The 19,182-nt window shown below is 46.4% G+C and overlaps 3 protein-coding genes across 4 annotated transcripts in view; 2 read left to right on the forward strand and 1 right to left on the reverse strand.

The window, feature by feature from the left end:
* Positions 1–1,145: 1,145 nt before the first annotated feature.
* On the reverse strand, positions 1,146–9,322 carry cdc123 (cell division cycle 123 homolog (S. cerevisiae)). Its single transcript, XM_030355329.1, is given in 14 exon segments — positions 1,146–1,996; positions 2,544–2,681; positions 3,137–3,268; positions 3,636–3,664; positions 4,922–5,044; positions 5,343–5,418; positions 5,867–5,918; positions 7,136–7,242; positions 7,554–7,649; positions 7,883–7,915; positions 8,234–8,268; positions 8,271–8,296; positions 8,400–8,471; positions 9,194–9,322. Coding segments are annotated over 14 exon segments (1,062 nt in total). The 5' UTR covers positions 9,268–9,322; the 3' UTR covers positions 1,146–1,927.
* A 301-nt stretch (positions 9,323–9,623) lies between these two features.
* Positions 9,624–13,898, forward strand: nudt5 (nudix (nucleoside diphosphate linked moiety X)-type motif 5). The gene is made up of 10 exons (XM_030355342.1): positions 9,624–9,780; positions 10,084–10,148; positions 10,535–10,602; positions 10,704–10,756; positions 10,869–10,976; positions 11,773–11,868; positions 12,339–12,440; positions 12,662–12,670; positions 12,782–12,835; positions 13,238–13,898. The coding sequence occupies exons 2-10, from the start codon at positions 10,092–10,094 to the stop codon at positions 13,345–13,347; spliced, it is 657 nt and encodes a 218-aa protein (XP_030211202.1). The 5' UTR covers positions 9,624–9,780; positions 10,084–10,091; the 3' UTR covers positions 13,348–13,898.
* A 375-nt stretch (positions 13,899–14,273) lies between these two features.
* The window catches only part of fbxo18 (F-box DNA helicase 1), a 35,856-nt gene continuing 30,947 nt past the window's right edge, over positions 14,274–19,182 (forward strand). The window contains exons 1-6 of one of the 2 annotated variants that reach the window (XM_030355273.1): positions 14,274–14,542; positions 15,676–15,828; positions 16,400–17,016; positions 17,731–17,867; positions 18,080–18,209; positions 18,715–18,896. In XM_030355273.1, the coding sequence (XP_030211133.1) occupies positions 14,524–14,542; positions 15,676–15,828; positions 16,400–17,016; positions 17,731–17,867; positions 18,080–18,209; positions 18,715–18,896 (1,238 nt within the window). In that variant the 5' untranslated portion in view covers positions 14,274–14,523. The remainder of the gene's footprint in view (positions 14,543–15,675; positions 15,829–16,399; positions 17,017–17,730; positions 17,868–18,079; positions 18,210–18,714; positions 18,897–19,182) is intronic. The other variant, XM_030355272.1, reaches the window with a different exon arrangement.

Raw genomic sequence — 19,182 nt, forward strand, 5'->3', positions numbered from 1 at the left:
TCCAACCCCATCCTCCTTTTCCATAACGAAACACCCAAACATCACGGAGCAAAAATATGTGTGACGTGACAGCAGCATCATGTCTACACGCCGACTCACGTAGGCTATATCAACAAAATGGGGAAGTGAGAGGTACGACGGAGGAGGAGGGGTGGAGGAAGCCTCTCAGAAGGGAACCCATCCCGCTGCGCGACTTTTATTTTGCTGCATTACCTTCGCTGAAGTCGGCCTGCGGTCACCGTCTCCCTTCTGCGGGATTCAGACAGTGCCGTGCGTCCGTGGCAGGCTTTCCGATCGGAATAACGTCAATAGTCGCAGGCTACCGCCAATGTACAGTGCAACACTACATGGTTTTAATAAGTGGTACACTGTGTCACTGACGTTTAATCGATCAACTGTCCGCGCCAATTGAAGCATGTTGCTTCGTTTGAGAAAACAGCGCCCCCAGGTGGAGGCTAGGGAGCGGTGCAAGTAACCTCCGGTCAAGATCAACCAATAGCATCCAGCTGCAGCCCCGGCGCTGGAGCCTGTGGTGTGACAACAGGGTCTGTGGTGTAGCTGCGGCAGGTCCGGGATTTTCGTATTTTTCGACGTGTTGCATCACAGTCGGCCCTAGTAGCCCAAGTTGAGCTTTTTTTTCACCGTTAATTTTTCTTGTTAAATGTCAATAAAATAATTAATTAATAATTAATCTAATAAGAAAAAATATGTAAATATACATGGCTATATATATAGCTATTACCTCTTACATGTATTTTTTTTTAATTAGATCAATTATTAATTTTATTGAAATTTAACAAGGAAAAATATTGTTGAAAAACTCGACTGGGGCAACTAGATTGTGACCGATTCTGACCGAAAACTTTGAAATAGCAATAAAAAAGGCATGCATGTCCATAAAGACACAGTGACCCCCTCAAAAAAAATGCTGATCCAACTTTGCGACAGAACATCTGAGTTTATCAGGCAAAGTCAATTCTACCACATTAGCCCAGACTAGCAGGCAGCTTCCGGGCAGCATTAATCGATCAATCCTCTGGAGAAATAAACAGCGCAATAACAAAAACAACGGCGTCTCCACGGTGTCGCTAAGGCCCATTTACCCCAGGCACATAATAAGAAATGTCACATAAAAAAGGACAATCAATTCTTAATATTCAAGTTTATTGCAGCAGGGGCAAGTCTGTGTGAGACGAATCAATGCAGGTTTTAATAGATGTTGTGGAGGAAACACTCTCGAAACGGGTAAAACACATCAGGAAGGGGAGCCCTTGATACCCCGCCTCCTCGGGGAATACAACCGCCCCTTTATCTGCGGTAAATTAACTTGGAATGGTTATAAGAGGCTACCGTACAACTCAAAGCTCAGCCATGAACAATTTTTATTGCCTGAAAAAGCATCCACTGTACTGTGATCCCTCAGGTTTTGACCGAGTCGCTATGTAACTAGATCAGTATCCCTGCACCGGAAATGAAAACAACATTCATGCCACAAAAGTACATGTCTCAATTGCATTCCCAGTGGGGTGAGAGCAAATTTTCGTAACATTTAACGTGGTTAAACGTTGGTCTGATTTGAAAAACGTGCATCTGCAGTTGCCTTCTTAAAGAACACGTTGTAACCTTCAGCCTTACAGCTAAGGTGGGACTTTACCAAACAACCTTACATGTTGGCAAATTGTGTGAATAAAAAGGTCCATAAAGTTTAAGTTGTACAGGACACAAAACCTCCCACCCATCAATACATGAAACAAAACAAGGAGAAAACACCTCTAAGACTTTTGTAACAAGGAACAGCGAGAGCATGCATGCTAGCGACGCTAGAAGCTAATCGTCTGGACTCATTGGGGCCCTATGGGGTGGGGTTGGCTAGGTTAGCAGTATGGTTTACAAGCTAAGGGGTGACTGGTGTGTGGTTTGGTGCACGTCACTGCGGCGCCTCTTCGTCCTGCTGCTCCTCCTCCTCCTCTTCGGACGCCTCCTGTTGGTTCTTCTTCTGCGGAGAGAAGATAGACGGAACGTAGCGCTGAAAAGACGCTACCGCTATTGTTATGCTAGCCCCAGTGACGGTTAGAACAGAGGTCGAGTAGCCTCTATAAAATCAACACCTGGGAGTTCCCGCCCTATATGACGGATAGATCTGTTAAAGGGGTGATGTTACGCCACCGGGTGTGAGTGTGATTAGCCGTTACAAGCCGTTTGAAAAAAATGCCCGTCGCTGTGCCCTAGAGACAACACAATTGGGCGTGTCCACCTCGATGTACCCTGGATACATCAGTCCACTGGCCCACCCAGTGGACTGTAGCAAACGGCGCTCATCCATCCATCGTACATCTAGGTGGACACGCCCACATGTGATGTGTCACTAAAACACAGTCATAGGCAGAGTTTCAGAAGACTTGTAACAGCTAATCACTCTCAAACCTGGTGGTGTACCACCCCCCCTTCAACCAGTTGGTAGGGTCCACTGGTATGGGCTTATAGATGGATCAGACACCAACCAACATCACACCTGCTGGGGGAAACGGGGGGGGGTCTTTTACCAGTTTGAGGAAGTCGATGAGTTTGTAGGCGTCTTCGCCGGTGGTGAGGTCGACAAAGTCCCGCGGGATCCGGTAACTCAGACACGGGCTGGGCTGTACCGTCACCTCGCTGGTGGTGTGGCGGAACGCTGGGCCCTCCTACACACAGACACACACACACACACACACACACACACACACAAGGACAATGTTAGAACACACACACAAAATAACAATGTCCGAACACAAACACAAAATAACAATGTTAGAACACACACAAAATAACAATGTTAGAACACACACACACACAAAATAACAATGTTAGAGCACACACACACAAAATAACAATGTTAGAGCACACACACACAAAAAACAATGTTAGAACACACACACACACACACACACACACACACACACACACACACCACACACCACACACACACCACACACACAACACATTCCAAGGAGAGTTGTTTTTTTAAATGAAGAGTGTATCCAATGTAATCATCTCCCTGCTCCGTTCCGGTGCCAGAGAATTATAAAAACAACCAATCAGGAGCTTGGGGACAGTGCCAGGCACAGTCGTGTATTGGCCAATAATATTCAGTTATCACCTGTTGCTGGGCTTGTTCCCCTTCCTGCTGATTGGCCGAGAGCGGGTTCCCGGATGTAAGCTCCTCCCACGAGAACAGCAAGGAGTCGGTCACCAGGCCGAAGGGGTTGATGTCGATGAGCCACACCCGTCCCTACAACACACAACACACACACACACACACACACACACACACACACACACACACACAACACACACACACACACACACACACACACACACACACACACACACACACACACACACACACACACACACACGGATATAAAAAGGGTGGACTACAGAATAATGCACAATTCATAATTCTCAATTAAGCAGGCGCACTTGATGACCACAAGTGTTTCTGTGTAGCAGCCTTACAGTACCATGTCAAAAGTGTCCAAATGTGAAAGCTAACGCCGTTTTTTTGCATAATCTTTGTATCCAGGGATTCTATCAGAGTCCGCTACGTGCATGGTAGGAATCAGCCTTGAGGTGGTATCGGGGGCTAGATCACTTACGCAGCTGTCTCTGTACACATCCAACACAACTGTGGAAACAAACAAAAGACACAAACAACAACTGTGTTAGAAAGCCAAAGTGTGTCACTTCAAAATGAGTGCATGCTAATGCAAAAGACAGAAACAACACTGCGTTGGAAAAACGAAATGTGTCACTTCAAAATGAGTGCATGCTAATGCACTGCAATTAGGCGAGGCTCCCCTGGGGCTCCTTCTCAATGCAGCCGCTAAATCACCCGTTTGTCTGAAAGTACAATAAATGAACCGAAATTTCTCTTTGTGACAGCGCGGCGAAAGTGAGTAATGGCTTTCATATTGAAAGCATTGTTGAGGTGGTTTGGGGATCGTTTTGGGCCCTGTTACATAACGGCTTTTTGACAAAGTACTGGGGCACTTTGCAGCCTGCTGTATTTTCTGGCTGAGTCACCAGAGACTTAAGAACATGAGTTCTTGTGGATGCATTGCAGGCGGCTCGCCGTCGATTCACACCATACTTGGCTTGGTTTTGTGCGAGAGACACACGCCAGAGCTGCCACTCGGTCTCATAGGAACTCGATTGGTGGATAGCAGCAGAGCTACTTCATCCGTTTACTACTCTCACAAATCAGGCTTTAGATTAACATCTAAAGTCTTATTGCAGACGAGCTCAAGTCTGGGTCAACAGAGTGCTTCATTTTCTTTCGCTTTATTTATTATTATTTTTTCGGCCAATCATGTTGCTGGAAGGGCAGGGATCTTTAGACACGCGTGACACGGAATTGGACTCTACTGGAAACAACGTGACGGGTGGATCCACATCAAAGATGGCATAGCCGTTCATCTCGGATCCAGAAGAGGACTGATAACTAAAACGAGAGCATGTTTTCTACCCATTGTTGGAATCCCTCCTTGGCCAACAGCGAACGCAAACTGGTAAACTACTAAACTTTTCACGTAGCCGGTTAGGGTTAGGGTTAACGTCCTGTTTGGACACCACTTAGAAAAAGGGTCTGAAAAGGTTTAAAACCAAACCACTGTAGAAATACATTTTTGTTAAAAAAGTCTTCTGAAACCTCCATCTTGCACCCTCAAATGAGTACATCTTCCGAAAAATATTTCTCCGTAACAAAACAGGAAACACTGCGTGACTCCGCCCCCTAACACCTACTGGTTTCCTGCCCAGGTGCTGTGCAGTCTCCCCCCAGAAGTTCAGCAACAGCATAGTCTAACGTCTGATTATCGTTTCATAGATCTACATGAAGCCTAACCAGACCCTTCCCCGCCCCCCCCCTCTCCCAGGAACTCACAGTCCTCGTCTGGGAAGTTGTAGCGGATATGCTCCTGGAAGAAGGTCTGGATGGCCTGGCAGACGTTCTCCTCCTGATTGGATATGTGGTGGTAGTACTGAGTGTAGTCCCTCTGGCAGATCCCTGAGAGGAAGCAGCAGACCACAAAGCCTCTGGATCATCACACGGAGGCGAACAAGAATCCCAATTTTGTGAAAATGAGTGCATTTGTTATTCGTCACTTTCTTTCCAGGAAGCAATCCGACCTAAAGTACACCATCTTAAATACTGCCGTTTTACCATCAGTGTTAATTCAACTGCAAACCGAGAAGCAAGGCTCCCCCCAAAAAACCTTTCACCTACACCCAATAGCACAATCGCAGTATGTGATTTTAAAACAAGCACTTTATCTAGGCCAGAGGAAATTTGAAATGAGGTTTACCGATAAGTTTGTTTTCTTTGACGAAGCAGCGGAACTCTCCCCCGGGAATGAGTTCGCTCCACTTCCTCAGGACGAGCTGGGACCCGGGACAGAAAGAGATGACCCAAAAGGTACTGGGTTAGATTCCCGATCATTCAAATTTACATTCAGGCATTAGGCCGACGCTTTCGTCCAAAGCAACCATGCAAGGTGACGTCTAGCTCGTTGGGAGCAGTTAGGGTGAGGTAACCTTTGAGCTTTGAAGGAGTTTAACTTGGAGCTGCTGCCACTATTGCATTCGGAACCTGTTTCGTATCTGTAGTACACCGCTAGCTGCTTTCAACAAAAGTTTCTAAATGATTACATATGCAAGTTCTTGCATGTGTAAAAGGTTTTCGTTAAAATACAGTTAGTAATCTGCTGACATCACAAGGAAATGGTAACTTCTAAATGAATGTACTTTGTACTACACTAGTGGCACTAATCTTTGCTGAGGCAGCTTCACGTTTGAGCGGTTTCACAGATGAATCCTAGATGTGGAATACCTCATAGTTGATGACTGGATCCGGGGAATCTTGGTCACTGCAATGCAGGAATCTGCCGTATAAGGAAATGTTAGCGAGCAGTCCTTTAATCTTATTTTCATGAAATTAAAAACCGTACTACACATCTCAAAAGGATCACAAGAATAGATAGACTTCATAAAAACAAAAGCTCTCATTTTACATTCACCCACGGGGCTTTGCCAACCTAAATTATTGGTAAGCACTCGCTCTTAACGCAAGAACTTTTGCACATTAACATCCACCAGGTGACAAACACATTACTCTCAGGCATGGCCCGCAGCAGATGTTGGTGCGCTGCAGTCGACGTGATTAATGGAGTTCAGCCCAGACGGAACTTAGCGCCAGACAGCGCCGATGTAATCAGCGGAGGGCGAAGTGCCATGAGTCTGCCACCGGGGGATTTTTTTTAACCGCACTACAGGCACACAGTGAGGGGGGGAAGAGGGTGAGGGCGGGCTGGAGGGAGGGTGAGGGACTGAGGGGGATGGGGGGGTGAACGCGTGAGGGAGGGAGCGCAGCAGAGAAGGAGGGCGGCGTGGAGGAAGAATAGGAGGGAGGCAGGGGAGGAGGGAGGGAGGGTGAACGAGTGAGTGAGTGAGGGAGAGGGGGCAGCAGAGGAGGAGTCAAACACGTATGAGTGAGTGAGGGAGGGCGGCCGCGACGGAAGGAGGGTGAGATGAAGGGAGGGAGGGAGGGAGGGTGAGATGGAAGGGAGGTGGGAGGGAGGGAGGGTGAGATGGAGGGAGGGAGGGCCGGGAGGGAGGTTGCGCTGGTTGGAGGGAGGGAGTGTGAGTGAGTTAGGGAGGGAGGGAGAGAGTGAGGGGGGGGAGGGAGAGTGAGGGAGGGAGGGAGGGAGGGCAGCATGGAGGGAGATAAGTAGGGAGAGAGGGAGGGAAGGAGGGCAGCAGAGATGAACGGTGGGAGGGAGGGAGGGAGCTCAAGTTCTGATCTGATCTGAGCTCTCAACAGGTGTTTATCGTTTCCTGTCACCTCATCTAAATGCAAAGCCCTTTTGTTTGTGTGGTGGCTGTCATGTCCCAAAACATTGCTTAAGATTGAAATGCAAGATTAGTGTACTGTGTATAATGCACTTTAATTTCCAGGTACAACACAATCCATATTAGACAAGGCAGGATGTTTTGGCATCAATAAATAGTAAAAAAAAAAGAAGCAAAAACAACCACAATAAATGGTGTGCTTATGCCAACGCACCGAGAGATGTTAACGTGTCAAAGAGAGGTCGCTTACGGCTGCGTGAGGTCGTGGGTGATGAAGTCCGAACTCTTGAAGAGCAGAAATACGTCACTCAAACTCTGACACTGCAGGGAGCTGTTCAGGGCGATCCAGTTAGCATCCTGCATGGAGGAGCACGCGCACACGTTGTTCACGCTTTGTTGAGATGAAAACATGAATGGATGAAATTCAATCAGTGATGGTAATCCTACACTTAAAAATAGTACTTATCATTGTGTAGCATCTTATCCGAGCTATCTTTGTTGTGTACGGGGAACGGGTTAACCTAGCGGTGGTTAGTGTTTGGCACTTGGTTCATCCTTTCTGTACCGACAGCGATTGTTGTTTCTCTCATCTGACAATTGTACTCATTGTAAGACGCGTTGGATAAAAGCGTCTGATTAATGACCTAAATGAAATGTAATCTGTTTACCCGAGGAGCGCTCCAGTTGAGTTTAGGAAAGACTCGCCCACCCAAGGCGTTGATGGCCTCTAGAACTTTAGAGGTGAACTCTGGAAACTCTGGAGCCTGGCAAGAGAAGATGCAACATGTTTAAGGTGTTAATCAAGAATGTTTTCAACAGATGAACTATTCCCTTGCCCCCCCTTCCATCTTTTTACATATACGTTCTGTATTTTGTGTTCACTCTGTAAATCTTCTTTGAGTATTTATAAAAGCGCCATATAAATATTTTTATTATTCAAAACATTACGCTATCACATACACACTATTTTAGCCAAACAGGTTTCTCTGACACTCACTGTGACAGTAGCAGTTGTCTCGTCATCTGACCACTAGGGGCAGAGAGGAGAGGGAACACTGGTTTAGCGGCACAAATGCTCAATTATATATATATTATATGTATATATTATATCAATCCCAGACAGGAAATTCAGAAGACATCAGATGGAATAAAATGCAATGAAAACACAGGGTAAAATAAAACCACATTCAATATATCCAGAAGGAAATATAGCCATTATATTCCTCCCTAGGATAAACAAAAGTACAATTGCATTATGCAGATCGAGCCGGAACGATCATGTAATCTGAATAATCATTACAAACAAAATAAGGTCCCTTAAAGACAGCCACCCAGTAGCTGCCAATACCTGAATATCTTCTTCCTCATCTGAGTCGCTGTTGGTTGTGTGTCTTTGTCTGTGTTGTGATCACTGTAAAAAAAGTATCAATTGTTGTTATTATCACATTTTAATACAAAATGCCTGTTATATGAATTTGTGTGTTAAAAAACTGCAGGATTGAATGTGGGTTCACCTCCCAGAGACTACCAGTGTACCATCGTCCAGTAGATAATCTATTACATTCTGAGGCAGTGGAAGAATCAAGCTGAGAGAAAAGAGGGACAAAAAATGTTCAATCATTTGGCAGTGTGATGCCGTGCCAATGGATATTTCATCTCTAGGAACTTGTGTGCTACATCCGTAGTATGTGCAGATATTTTGTATATATATATATTGATGTAAAAATCCTCCTGCTTTGTCGAATATAGATCTTGTTATAACCAAAAAAACAACAACAACATGAATTACACGCAGTAAATTACATCTTTCAATCCAATCTTAAACAATGCTTTCGGCCAGTTCATTTGGCAGTGGGAGGTGTGTCCATGACGTTGCATCACTATGCACATGTGCGCTACATCAGTAGTCGTGCGGATATCTATTGACGTCACTTATCTCATCTATTGCTTAGAGCAACTGTCAGATAATAGTAAGAGTAAGGACAACAATGTTGTCAAAAATCATCTGTCATTCCTAACCATCTCTACATCGCTCCATCGTTCATTGTTAGGAAAAAGGCACAGCAAGTCCCCGAGTGATTTGATACACTATGTTATGGGTTATATAAGACTGTATTTCAACAATTTAACCAAATTCCTTAGCTTTAGCACCACCAGTAACGTTAACGTCACTGATGGAGAATAGCTCCCTGAGCGTCTGATTCACCCTCACGTCTCCGTCCCCATAACATCATCCTCTCCATGAAAACATCATCCCCATGACAACATCATCTTCATCACTTGACCTGATACGAGTCGGGGTATGTACCTTTTAATTGTATGCTTCTTAAATATCGGGTACCAGACCGAAAACTGACAGTTGACGACTTGCTCCTTCTTCATGCTGCAACTACTTGGCCGGAAGTGGTTCCTTCGGTAAATATGTCCCCCGTTGCATCGACGCTCCACTTCCTGTTCTGTTTCTCAGGGTAAACAAAACTTCCAAACTCTGTATGTGCTTTATCATTATTAACATTAGCGTTCATATATATTTTACATGTTTTAATTATCATAATATTACGACAAAGAATATCAACAAATTGACACCCTCGCCTTGTTAATATTTTAATACATTTATTTATTTACTGTTCTTTATCTGTACTGTATTTTTTGTAATCTGAGCAGAGGAATTGTGACCAACAATTCCCCTCTGGAATATGGGATGATGATATGGAAACTCCCTGGAGGGGGGACGCTGTTCCCTGTGACACCAGGAGGCTGCTCTAGGCTGGAGGGGGACCTGTTTAATAGGTCCATGAGGGGAACGATATTCCCTGTGACACCGGGAGGCGGGTCTAGGTAGCACGGCCACGGTGACTTGTGACTTCAATTCATTAGAAAACTGTTCATTTTCACGTGAGTAAAGTTTCTGCTCTTGTACATTTCCCTAAGTACATGTTTTGCTTTGTCCCACTCGTCTCCAGACTCAACACATCTCCTTATTGTACACACAAACAGGAAATGAGATGTGAAGATGTTTAAATCTTTAAGATTTGGCCAGTTGCTGCATAAATTACGATGGGGATTGGGCTTGTAGCGACACTGTTTGTTCATCCATTGAGAAATTGCATCATGGTATTTGCATGAACATATCATGTCGAAAAAGGTCGCATGAAATGCTATAGTCCCTTTGTAACGATGTGATCCAAACACGTACAGATACCAACATGAGCGGCTTCATGCATCCCAACGCTACCACCACCCCGCATGTTGTGAAGGAAGAGGTACAGTTCAGCTGTAATATACAATGTAATCAGTTTGTATTCAATATAGCATATGTGCAGCTGTACTGTACAATGTGATCAGTATGTACGAGTTTGTGTTCAATAACATAACAAGGTAATGTTATGTACTGTACAATGTGATCGGTATGTATTCAATAATCTGTCATCTGTGCTGCTTGTGTATGTTGTGTCATTTGTACCTGTTTACCTGTAGGTCCTAAATGTTTTGAGGGGCCTTCCCAGGGACGCAAAATGAGTTTCAGTGCCCTACTGACAAATATAGTAGTATTGTAATGTTCTGAACTGTAAATGTGATCATCAGTATGTATCCAATAGCATAATATCTGCCATACATGACTCTTTATTGTGTCATTTGCATCGTGTAGGCCATGGCCGAAGGGAAATGGGTCAAACTTGACAAGACCACATACATTGACCCCGCTGGAAACACAAGGTACTGCGTGTGCTCTCATTCTAATGGCTTTAATATAATATCCGTTGCTGTAAATGTCCTCTTTAACACTCTTAACACGTTTGTGTCTTAATTTCTTCAAGAACCTGGGAAAGTGTCAAAAGGACAACCAGACCACTCAACACTGAGGCGGATGGTGAGGCTCAACCCAGTCTTTTAATTTAATTCCCCTCCCAGTCTCGGATCCACATGGGCGTGTTTTTCTTGTTCACATGGCCTCACCTCCACCACCACTTGTCTCCTTGTAGGCGTTGGGATAATTGCAATTCTGAAAAGGACCCTCCACAAAGACTGCCTTGTCATGGTAAAGCAGTTTCGCCCACCAATGGGATGCTGTTCCCTGGAATTCCCCGCAGGTAGGACTAGCTCCAGCTGTGACCAGATTAACATCTTTGTTGGATCTGAGGGCCATTTTGTTCGCCCACTGTATAGCTTCTAAGTGACCACTTCACAATCATCAGTTCACACTAGGGCACCAAGATAAGAATGTCTAAATTACATATTTCAACACCTTTCATCGTTTTTATTTTGTCTCTCCACCGTCTAGGGAAGATGATAAAGAAAAATGCATGACCTGCTCTAATGATGTAGCTTCTTGAATTGAATTCAATTACTGTGGTACTTTTTCTGACGCTCTCCATGACTCTAAATAACCAGGTTATTTATTAAACATATTTCAGGTTATGAACCTCCTTTTTTTTTTGTGATGTAATACTCTTGCTTGAAGCTAGAAACATCCAGCTTCTGTGGCTGTCACCACCCTATAGTAAGCCAATACAATAAATGTATTCGGGCTGGTCGAAAGGCAGACAGACAGGCCTACCTGTCTTTTATGCCTACCTGTCTGTCTGTCTGCCTACCTATCTTTCTTCCTACTTACCTGACTGTCTGTCTACTACCTGTCTGTCTGCACTCAAAGAGACAACCGGATTCTTCCACAATGCTAGGCCGACCTTTCTGAGAAGCTAGCGAGCTAGCCTTGTGTTTTGGGGGCGTGGCTTCGGAGGGAGGCGTGACGAGAGGGATGGGATTGGCTAGCCGTCGGGATTCACCAAACTGCCGGACCCTGGCTCATGTTGTGCACAGACCGCTGTGTGCTAGTGCGGACAGGACCGGGGCCGACGCCTCATCTCGTGTGTTTTCCCTCCCCAGGGCTGATCGACCAGGGGGAGGGGGCGAAGGAGGCGGCGGTGCGGGAGCTGAAGGAGGAGACGGGTTACATGGGGGAGGTGGTGGGAGTCACACCAGGTGAGGGGGGTCTCCTTGGATGGGCTAGTGCTAGCGTGCTAGCGTTGACCTGGTGTTGTTGACATGCTAGTGGTGATCAGCACGAGGTGCAAGATGTCTTGGCGCTAGGAGTAGTGTGCTCTTGGATACAAATGTTCCATCATAAAACATTGTGGTCACATAACCTTTTTATAATGTTTTATTTTGAACACAACCCCTTTTTTATTGAGCAATTCAATAAAAAGTTCACCAATTTCACCTTGAAGAGAAAGTACATCTTCCACACACAAGTACACACACGGATCACTTTTTTGACGATGTTTAATTTGAAGTGCGACAGGTTTTATTTTCCAAATGCCTTAACTGAATATGTTACATTTTCGGTCAGACCACACACTAAACATGCTGTTCCACCAAGATGAATATGATGATGGTATGGATTGAGGCTCTCCTGCTCTTGTTGATTGGTGTGTCTGTCGTCTTGTCATCAGTGACCTGTCTGGATCCCGGCTTGTCCAACTGCACCACCAACATCGTCACGGTGATAATCAACGGAGACGACGGAGAGAACATCCACCCCAAACAGCAGCTGGGTGAGCACTCACTCACTCACTCACAATAATCTACTGACACACAGCAGCTGGGGCAGCACTCACGCACTCACTCACTCACAATAAGCTAATAAGCTTTTATTGAGATACTCACTCGTGTACCATCTTCTCTTTATTACATTTTAATTTTACTGTGAATTTAGTCATTGTGGTTTTATTGTCATCTAACTTGTCCCCTGTCGTTTCTCCCCTTCCTTCCGCAGGTGATGGAGGTAATGAAATAAAACACATTCAGTTTGAAAATGATTGCCTTAATAATGAAATTTGCATGCCAACTTTTTTATACCGTGTTAAATCATCACAGAAAACGTCTTTCCCTCTAGAATTCGTCGAAGTCATCCTCGTGCCTCTGGCTGAGTTCCAGACCAAAATAGATGGTTTGTTTTTAACATGAAACCAATAACATATTTTTACACATAGCCGAGGTGTGTGTGTGTGTGTGTGTGTGTGTGTGTGTGTGTGTGTGTGTGTGTGTGTGTGTGTGTGTGTGTGTGTGTGTGTGTGTGTGTGTGTGTGTGTGTGTGGGACGGCAGTAGCTCAGGAGGTAGAGTGGAGAGGAAGGTTGCTGGTTCGATCCCTGGCTCCTCCTAGCTGAGTGCCGAGGTGTCCCTGAGCAAGGCACCTCTCATCATGACTGCTCCCGACAAGCTGGCTTTCCCCTTGCATAGTTGATTCCGCCGTCGTTGTGTGTTTGAACCGTTGTACAGTAAGTCGCTTTGGATCAAAGCGTCCGCAAAATCCCCTCAATGTAAATGTTAACGTACTTCCCCCTTGTGTAGAGATGCTGAAGAAGGAGAAGATCGTGGTGGATACTAAGGTTTACCTCTACGCCATGGGGATGGTGCAGGCCTTCTTCAAGCCCAACGAGCTGCCAGTACTCAAGCAGTGAGGAGACGAACGAGTTTTGAGGAGACGAGGCTATAGGAAGAACGAGAGAGAGATTGTTGCAGCCTTTCGTGGATGCACAATATATGGATCACTCGGTCAACATGGAGCACTAGTCGATTAGGTAACTCGTTTGAAGTGCTCAGGTTGTAGGTTTTTAAAACTGTTAGCTTGTTCATCGGTTGTGGTTGATATAGTCTCTAATATTAAAGTATTGCTCTGCACCTTATGTCATTAATAATGTCCCCTGCCGTTTTTTTAACCCAAACTGCTACCCACCCTTTACATATATGTTGTAACAACTGTATAATTACATACGGAAATGACTCTTCCAACATTCCTAACTTTCTAATGTACTGTTTTGCCATTTAAGCTTTTCTTTAATTCTCTGTAAGTTTGCTATATGGAAATAACAGTGTGTGCCTTAATTGATGTGGTTTTGTAGCCCAATCCAATTTTGCACTTGGAGAATTTTAAATGTAGGAAATATGGTGTTGTATTGATAAAATTGATATACCTGAATTGCTTTGAAATAAAAACATGCTACCAACTGCTCAAGGTTGTTACATTTTATTACTTCTTCGTCATTCAGAGTTTCACTCAAATCTTTTGAGGGATTCGGTAGAATTGTCAATGAGCGTTTATCTTCTTTCCGAAAGCAGAATAACTTTATCATCGTATAAAAGCCAGTATTGGATTTTATATACCTAAACTATAGGTTTTAGTCTAGGTATAAACATTTTTCTAGTCTTTTTCTAGTTTTGTATTGTGTAATTGTAATTAAATTACATTTTCCAGATGTAAAGAAACAATAGTTGAGGCCAGGGGCTAAATTTTTTTATCAAAATAAAGAAATTAAAAAAAGTACTTTATCCAGTGTCCTGAAGACGGCGCCAGAGTATACGCGTTCACTGTCCACGACCGTCGAACAAGAACTCCCATCGCGAGATTTGCGACCCGTCTTTGAACTTTGGTGCTCAATCAGTATACATAGGGAGTGTTATGCTAACTTTGAATTTCTAAAACACCTGTTGAAAAAAATTCTAACTGGTGGGGGACAATGATATAGCAACACACAGTATTATGGAGCGGTGCCATAGTGCTGCCTGCTGAAGGCTTTTTCGCTTTCACTTGAGGACCATGTTGATTTGTTGACAACATTCACTCCCACCCAGCAAGGATGGAGCTGGCCAGGACAGGTGAGCCGTGCTGGCTGAAAGCCGCGGAATACTTGCACTGCTATAAACGTATCCTTATACAACAACTGCTACTTTCACTACTAAGACTAGGGGCCTCTACGAATTCTCTTTTTTGCATAGGAAATGTCCTTTCCCATGGAGAGGAACAGGAAGTGCTTGGAGGAAAGGTGGTTCGAATTCTAAAAATGCTTAGGAAAGGAGCCTCGATGCTTCCTTTAACCCTCCTTTAGCATAGGTTACTCCTGAGCAACCGTTGCGAAAGGAAGGAGATAGTTGTATCCAATAATCCTTTACGGCTGCAATATTTAAAGCAACATGCCATCGACGAAGTTTACCGTCTCTACGCGAAGAAGCATGAGAGACGCGGTAAAGCAGAAGATAGAGAAGAAAATACAATTGATAATAATGGATACCAATTTCAGAAATATATTATTTGAATCGAAATTAAATAATTTATTGCTGGTTATTAAGCACACAATATGCACCCTAAGAAAATAAAATGCCGACTTCACAGTTAAGAAAGACTAATGGGGCAGTTAATTTCAACATCAACATAAGTTGAGCCTCTTTTTTTTTTCCACATGTGAATTGGGTTTTCAACTGGCCTAAAATATTTTCGCTGGCCAAGTCCGACCTAAGTGATTCTCACTGTTGGCGACAACCTGATTGAAATCAATACGACAAGAACGCATGGATCAAAAGAGTGCTTGTTGTAGACAAACTTCGGAAAACTGTAGTTCCACTGTAGAGACGCTAGAGGTCAGCAATACTCCACGTGGCGCAATGACGTCGGTTAGGAAAAGCAGCGCTGTCTTTGCCTATGTTCGAAAGGAGCCACCTTTTCATCCTTGACCCGATGAGATTTGACTATTCGTAGAGGCCCCGGGACTACTACACAGTAGAAGTCCTAAACAACTGTCCCTTGCGGGCTGCCGTACATAACACATCAGTGGTTGGTTATCCAACGTCAATCATAAAGTAACCTGTCAGAGGGAGTGTGTTTAATACCTCCAATAAAGGTAAACAATAAAGAATGATCAGTACTCATGATCAGTACTCAGCAGGGAGACCTTGCCCTCTGTCTAGCTTCTCCACCTGATGCCTTTCCTTCGATCCTTTCCATCCACCTCCAGGGAAGGCGAAGAGGATCCACCTGAACGCAGAAGACTGCAATGAGCTGGGCCGAGGCCCGGACGGCACCAGTGTCCTCAGCCAGACCAGGCCTCTTCCCAGCACCCCGAAGAGGCGGCCGCACCCGAGGACGCCCACCAAGAAACGAAAGCTTGGTACTCTTTCATCAATCTTGCCTTCCTTCTTCTTTCATATGGCTGTGCTGTTCACCTAGACTCTGGATAAGCCTCCCGCTTTACCCCCGCACCAATTTTACGCACTTAATGTATGTTGTACGTCAAGGCATTTAGGCCCAACCCAATTTCTACCCCTTACCCCTTCCCCTTACCACACCCCCTTGTTTTGAAGGCGTAAGGGCCTAACGCCTTCCCCTTACCCCTTACCCCTTACCCCTTCCCCTTACCCCTTCAAAACTAGAGGGAGGGGTAAGGGGAAGGGGTGAGGGATGGAAATGGGATTGGGCCTTGATGTACACACTTATTGTATGTATGCCGGTCCTGGCACGTAACGTATGCACTTGTCTGTTGTACGTCCTTGCACTTAAAAATAGCATCGTGTAGCATCTTATCCTTGCTAGCTATGTAATATAAAGGGAAGCCGACAGCGATATATTGTTCTGACGAATGAACTTATTGTAAGTCGCTTTGGATAAACGCATCTGCTAAGTGCCCTGAATGTAAATGTAATTTAATTCCTCACCTTCCCTCTCTGCTCCATGTCGGACAGAGAGTCCTTCCAAGCAGCAGCAGAGCATGAATGACTTCTACCAGGTGACCGGCGTGGTCAGTTCCAGCCCCCAGAAGGGGTCCCAGCAGCCCAGCTCCTCCCGGCCCACGACGGGACGCGACGGAGGGGGTACCGCCCCACCTCCACCAGCGGGGTCCAGGGCGGAGCCAGGGAGGAGCGGAGACCCCCGGGAAGACGATGACGACGACGACGACGACGACGACGACGTGAGCCTCCTGGCCGCTCTGGCTGAGGAACATCCTGAGACGGAGAAGGGGGAAGGGGAGGAGATAGACCACCTGGAGGGAATCACGTCGGAGATGTTCAACGACACTTTGTTCGAATGCGCCGCCGCCAGAGACTCGACCAATCAGAAAGCAGGGGTGAGGGATCTAGGGGAGGAGGAGGAGGAGGAGGAGGAGGTGGAGCCGCTTCCCGACGCCCACTACGGGCTCCTGGGCAGCAGCAACAGGGGCCTCCAGGAGCCGCAGGGTCGCATGGAGGACCTCCCCGAGGAGGTGGTCCGACTGATCCTGCTGCTGCTGCCCGCCCAGGACCTGTACCGCCGCGTCGTGCTGGTCTGCCACGCCTGGAGGACCATCGTCCAGGACCCCAAGGTCAGACCGCCGCCGCGGACCACCCCGTTGACATTAACACGTAGAGTACCACGTTTACGTTCACATGTCGTCCGTTAGCAGACTAGCACGTTAACGTTAACATGTATTCTGTTAGCAGACTACCACGACTAACATGTCTTCTGTTAGCAGACTACCACGATTACGTTAACATGCAGTCGGTTAGCAGACTAGCCTGTTTAAAATAACGTGTCGTCGGTTGGCAGACTACCACATTTACATTAACATATATTCTGTTAGCAGACCGCCACTACTAACATGTCGTCTGTTGGCAGACCACCAGGGTTACGTTAAAATGCAGTCTGTTATCAGACTACCACGATTAACATGTCGTCTATTAGCAGACTAGCACGTTTACGTTAACATGCAGTCTGTTAGCAGACTAGCCTGTTTAAAATAACGTGTCTGTTGGCAGTCTACCACGGTAACGTTAACATGTCGTCTGTTGGCAGTCTACCACAGTTACGTTAACATGTCGTCCGTCAGCCGACTACCAGTGTGTTACACTGCCCCACCACACCCTCTTGTGAACGCCGTTCAACCCGCTTGAGTCCGTAGTCACATGAAGCAACCTGAGACCGAACCACTCTACTCTCAATAATGATGCGCCGACGCCACTAGACGTACGACGCTATAGGCCGAACCGGGGAGATTGACGACCTATTAGAGAGCGGCATTATTCCCTCTGTCCTGCAGTTCGTCCCGTACAAGAAGCAGTACTACCGCTACATGATGGGGGAGAAGGACACGGTGGCCAAGATGAAGTCCATCCTGGAGGACGGGGGCGTTCTGGACCCCAGCCTGCCACAGGAGAGCGTCCGACGGCTCGTCTTGTAAGGCTCCCCCCCCCCCCCCCCCCCCCCCCCCTTCCTCGTGATATGGTTTAGTCCGCCTTGTCCGGTGCTCTGATGTCACGCTTGCGATAAGTAGGGAATCAAAGTGTGTGTGTGTGTGTGTGTGTGTGTGTGTGTGTGTGTGTGTGTGTGTGTGTGTGTGTGTGTGTGTGTGTGTGTGTGTGTGTGTGTGTGTGTGTGTGTGTGGGCAGGTTGATGTCCCAGCATGCATCTGGTGAGCGGCTGAGGCCGGAGGACCTCATGCGGTGCGTTGGGGGGCACCGCCTCTTCCCCGTGGCCCAGTCCTGCCTCGCCCGCCGCTTCCCCGACCTCAAGCAGCAGGTAGGGACACGCGCACCTGAGACACACACACACACCTTATCCTTATACAAACACACACCCCAACACATGTAACACACGTAAACACACACACCTTATCCTTATGCACACACACACCCCAACACATGTAACACACGTAAACACACACACCTTATCCTTATGCACACACACACACCTCATCACACACACACACACACACACACACACACACACACACACACACACACACACACACACACACACACACACACACACACACACACACACACACACACACACACACACACACACACACACACACACCCCCCAAGCCTGTCAAACACACCCGCCACTCACCCCTTATCTTTTAATCAGACAGAGTCCACATTCCACAAACATTCCACAATCACAATAAGGAATTTCCTATTTGGCAGTTAAGGAAGAATTCCCTCTTCCCCAACTGCCAACGGATTGACAGCGACACATTGACCTCTCGTATGCTTTCGACCCCCCCCCCCCCCCACTTCAGGACCCCCACCCCTACGCGGCCATGGCCCTCGTGCTGGTGCTGAGCGAGGCGGTGACGGACGTCCAGGCCCTGGTGGACCTGCTGCTCGCCGCCATGTCCCGCGGCGCCGTGGTGGAGTTCCTGAGCCACGCCGCCGCCCTCCTGCTGGCCGCCGCCAACAACGAGGTGAAGGTCAGCAGCAGGTAACCGCGACAACGCCTTCTTCCGGCCGGCCAGAGCCGGAGCCAGAGCCTGAGCCAGAGCCGGAGCCGGCGCGACGCAGACAGGGTCACCGTTGCATTCGGGTCCCCGACGCTAAGCGCTAGGGTTAAAGGGGACCGATTATGCTTTTCGACTTTTATGACCTATAAACGTTGTTATAATGTTTGATAATCATGTTTAACCATGCACAAAAAATGATGTCGATTTTCGGGAAACTCTTCCTCTCATCTCGGCGCTCTCAGCATTCTCTGTCAACGCTCGGTTTCG

The sequence above is a fragment of the Gadus morhua genome, chromosome 4 (assembly GCF_902167405.1).
Source record: "Gadus morhua chromosome 4, gadMor3.0, whole genome shotgun sequence".
In the NCBI taxonomy this organism is placed as follows: Eukaryota; Metazoa; Chordata; class Actinopteri; order Gadiformes; family Gadidae; genus Gadus; species Gadus morhua.

Bases quoted from the DNA above. Each gene is read 5' to 3' on its own strand.
- nudt5 (XM_030355342.1), top strand. From the start codon at position 10,092: ATGAGCGGCTTCATGCATCCCAACGCTACCACCACCCCGCATGTTGTG. The intron at 10,603-10,703 runs GTACTGCGTGTG...AATTTCTTCAAG, and splicing joins GACCCCGCTGGAAACACAAG to AACCTGGGAAAGTGTCAAAA. The intron at 12,836-13,237 runs GTTTGTTTTTAA...CCCCTTGTGTAG, and splicing joins GTTCCAGACCAAAATAGATG to AGATGCTGAAGAAGGAGAAG.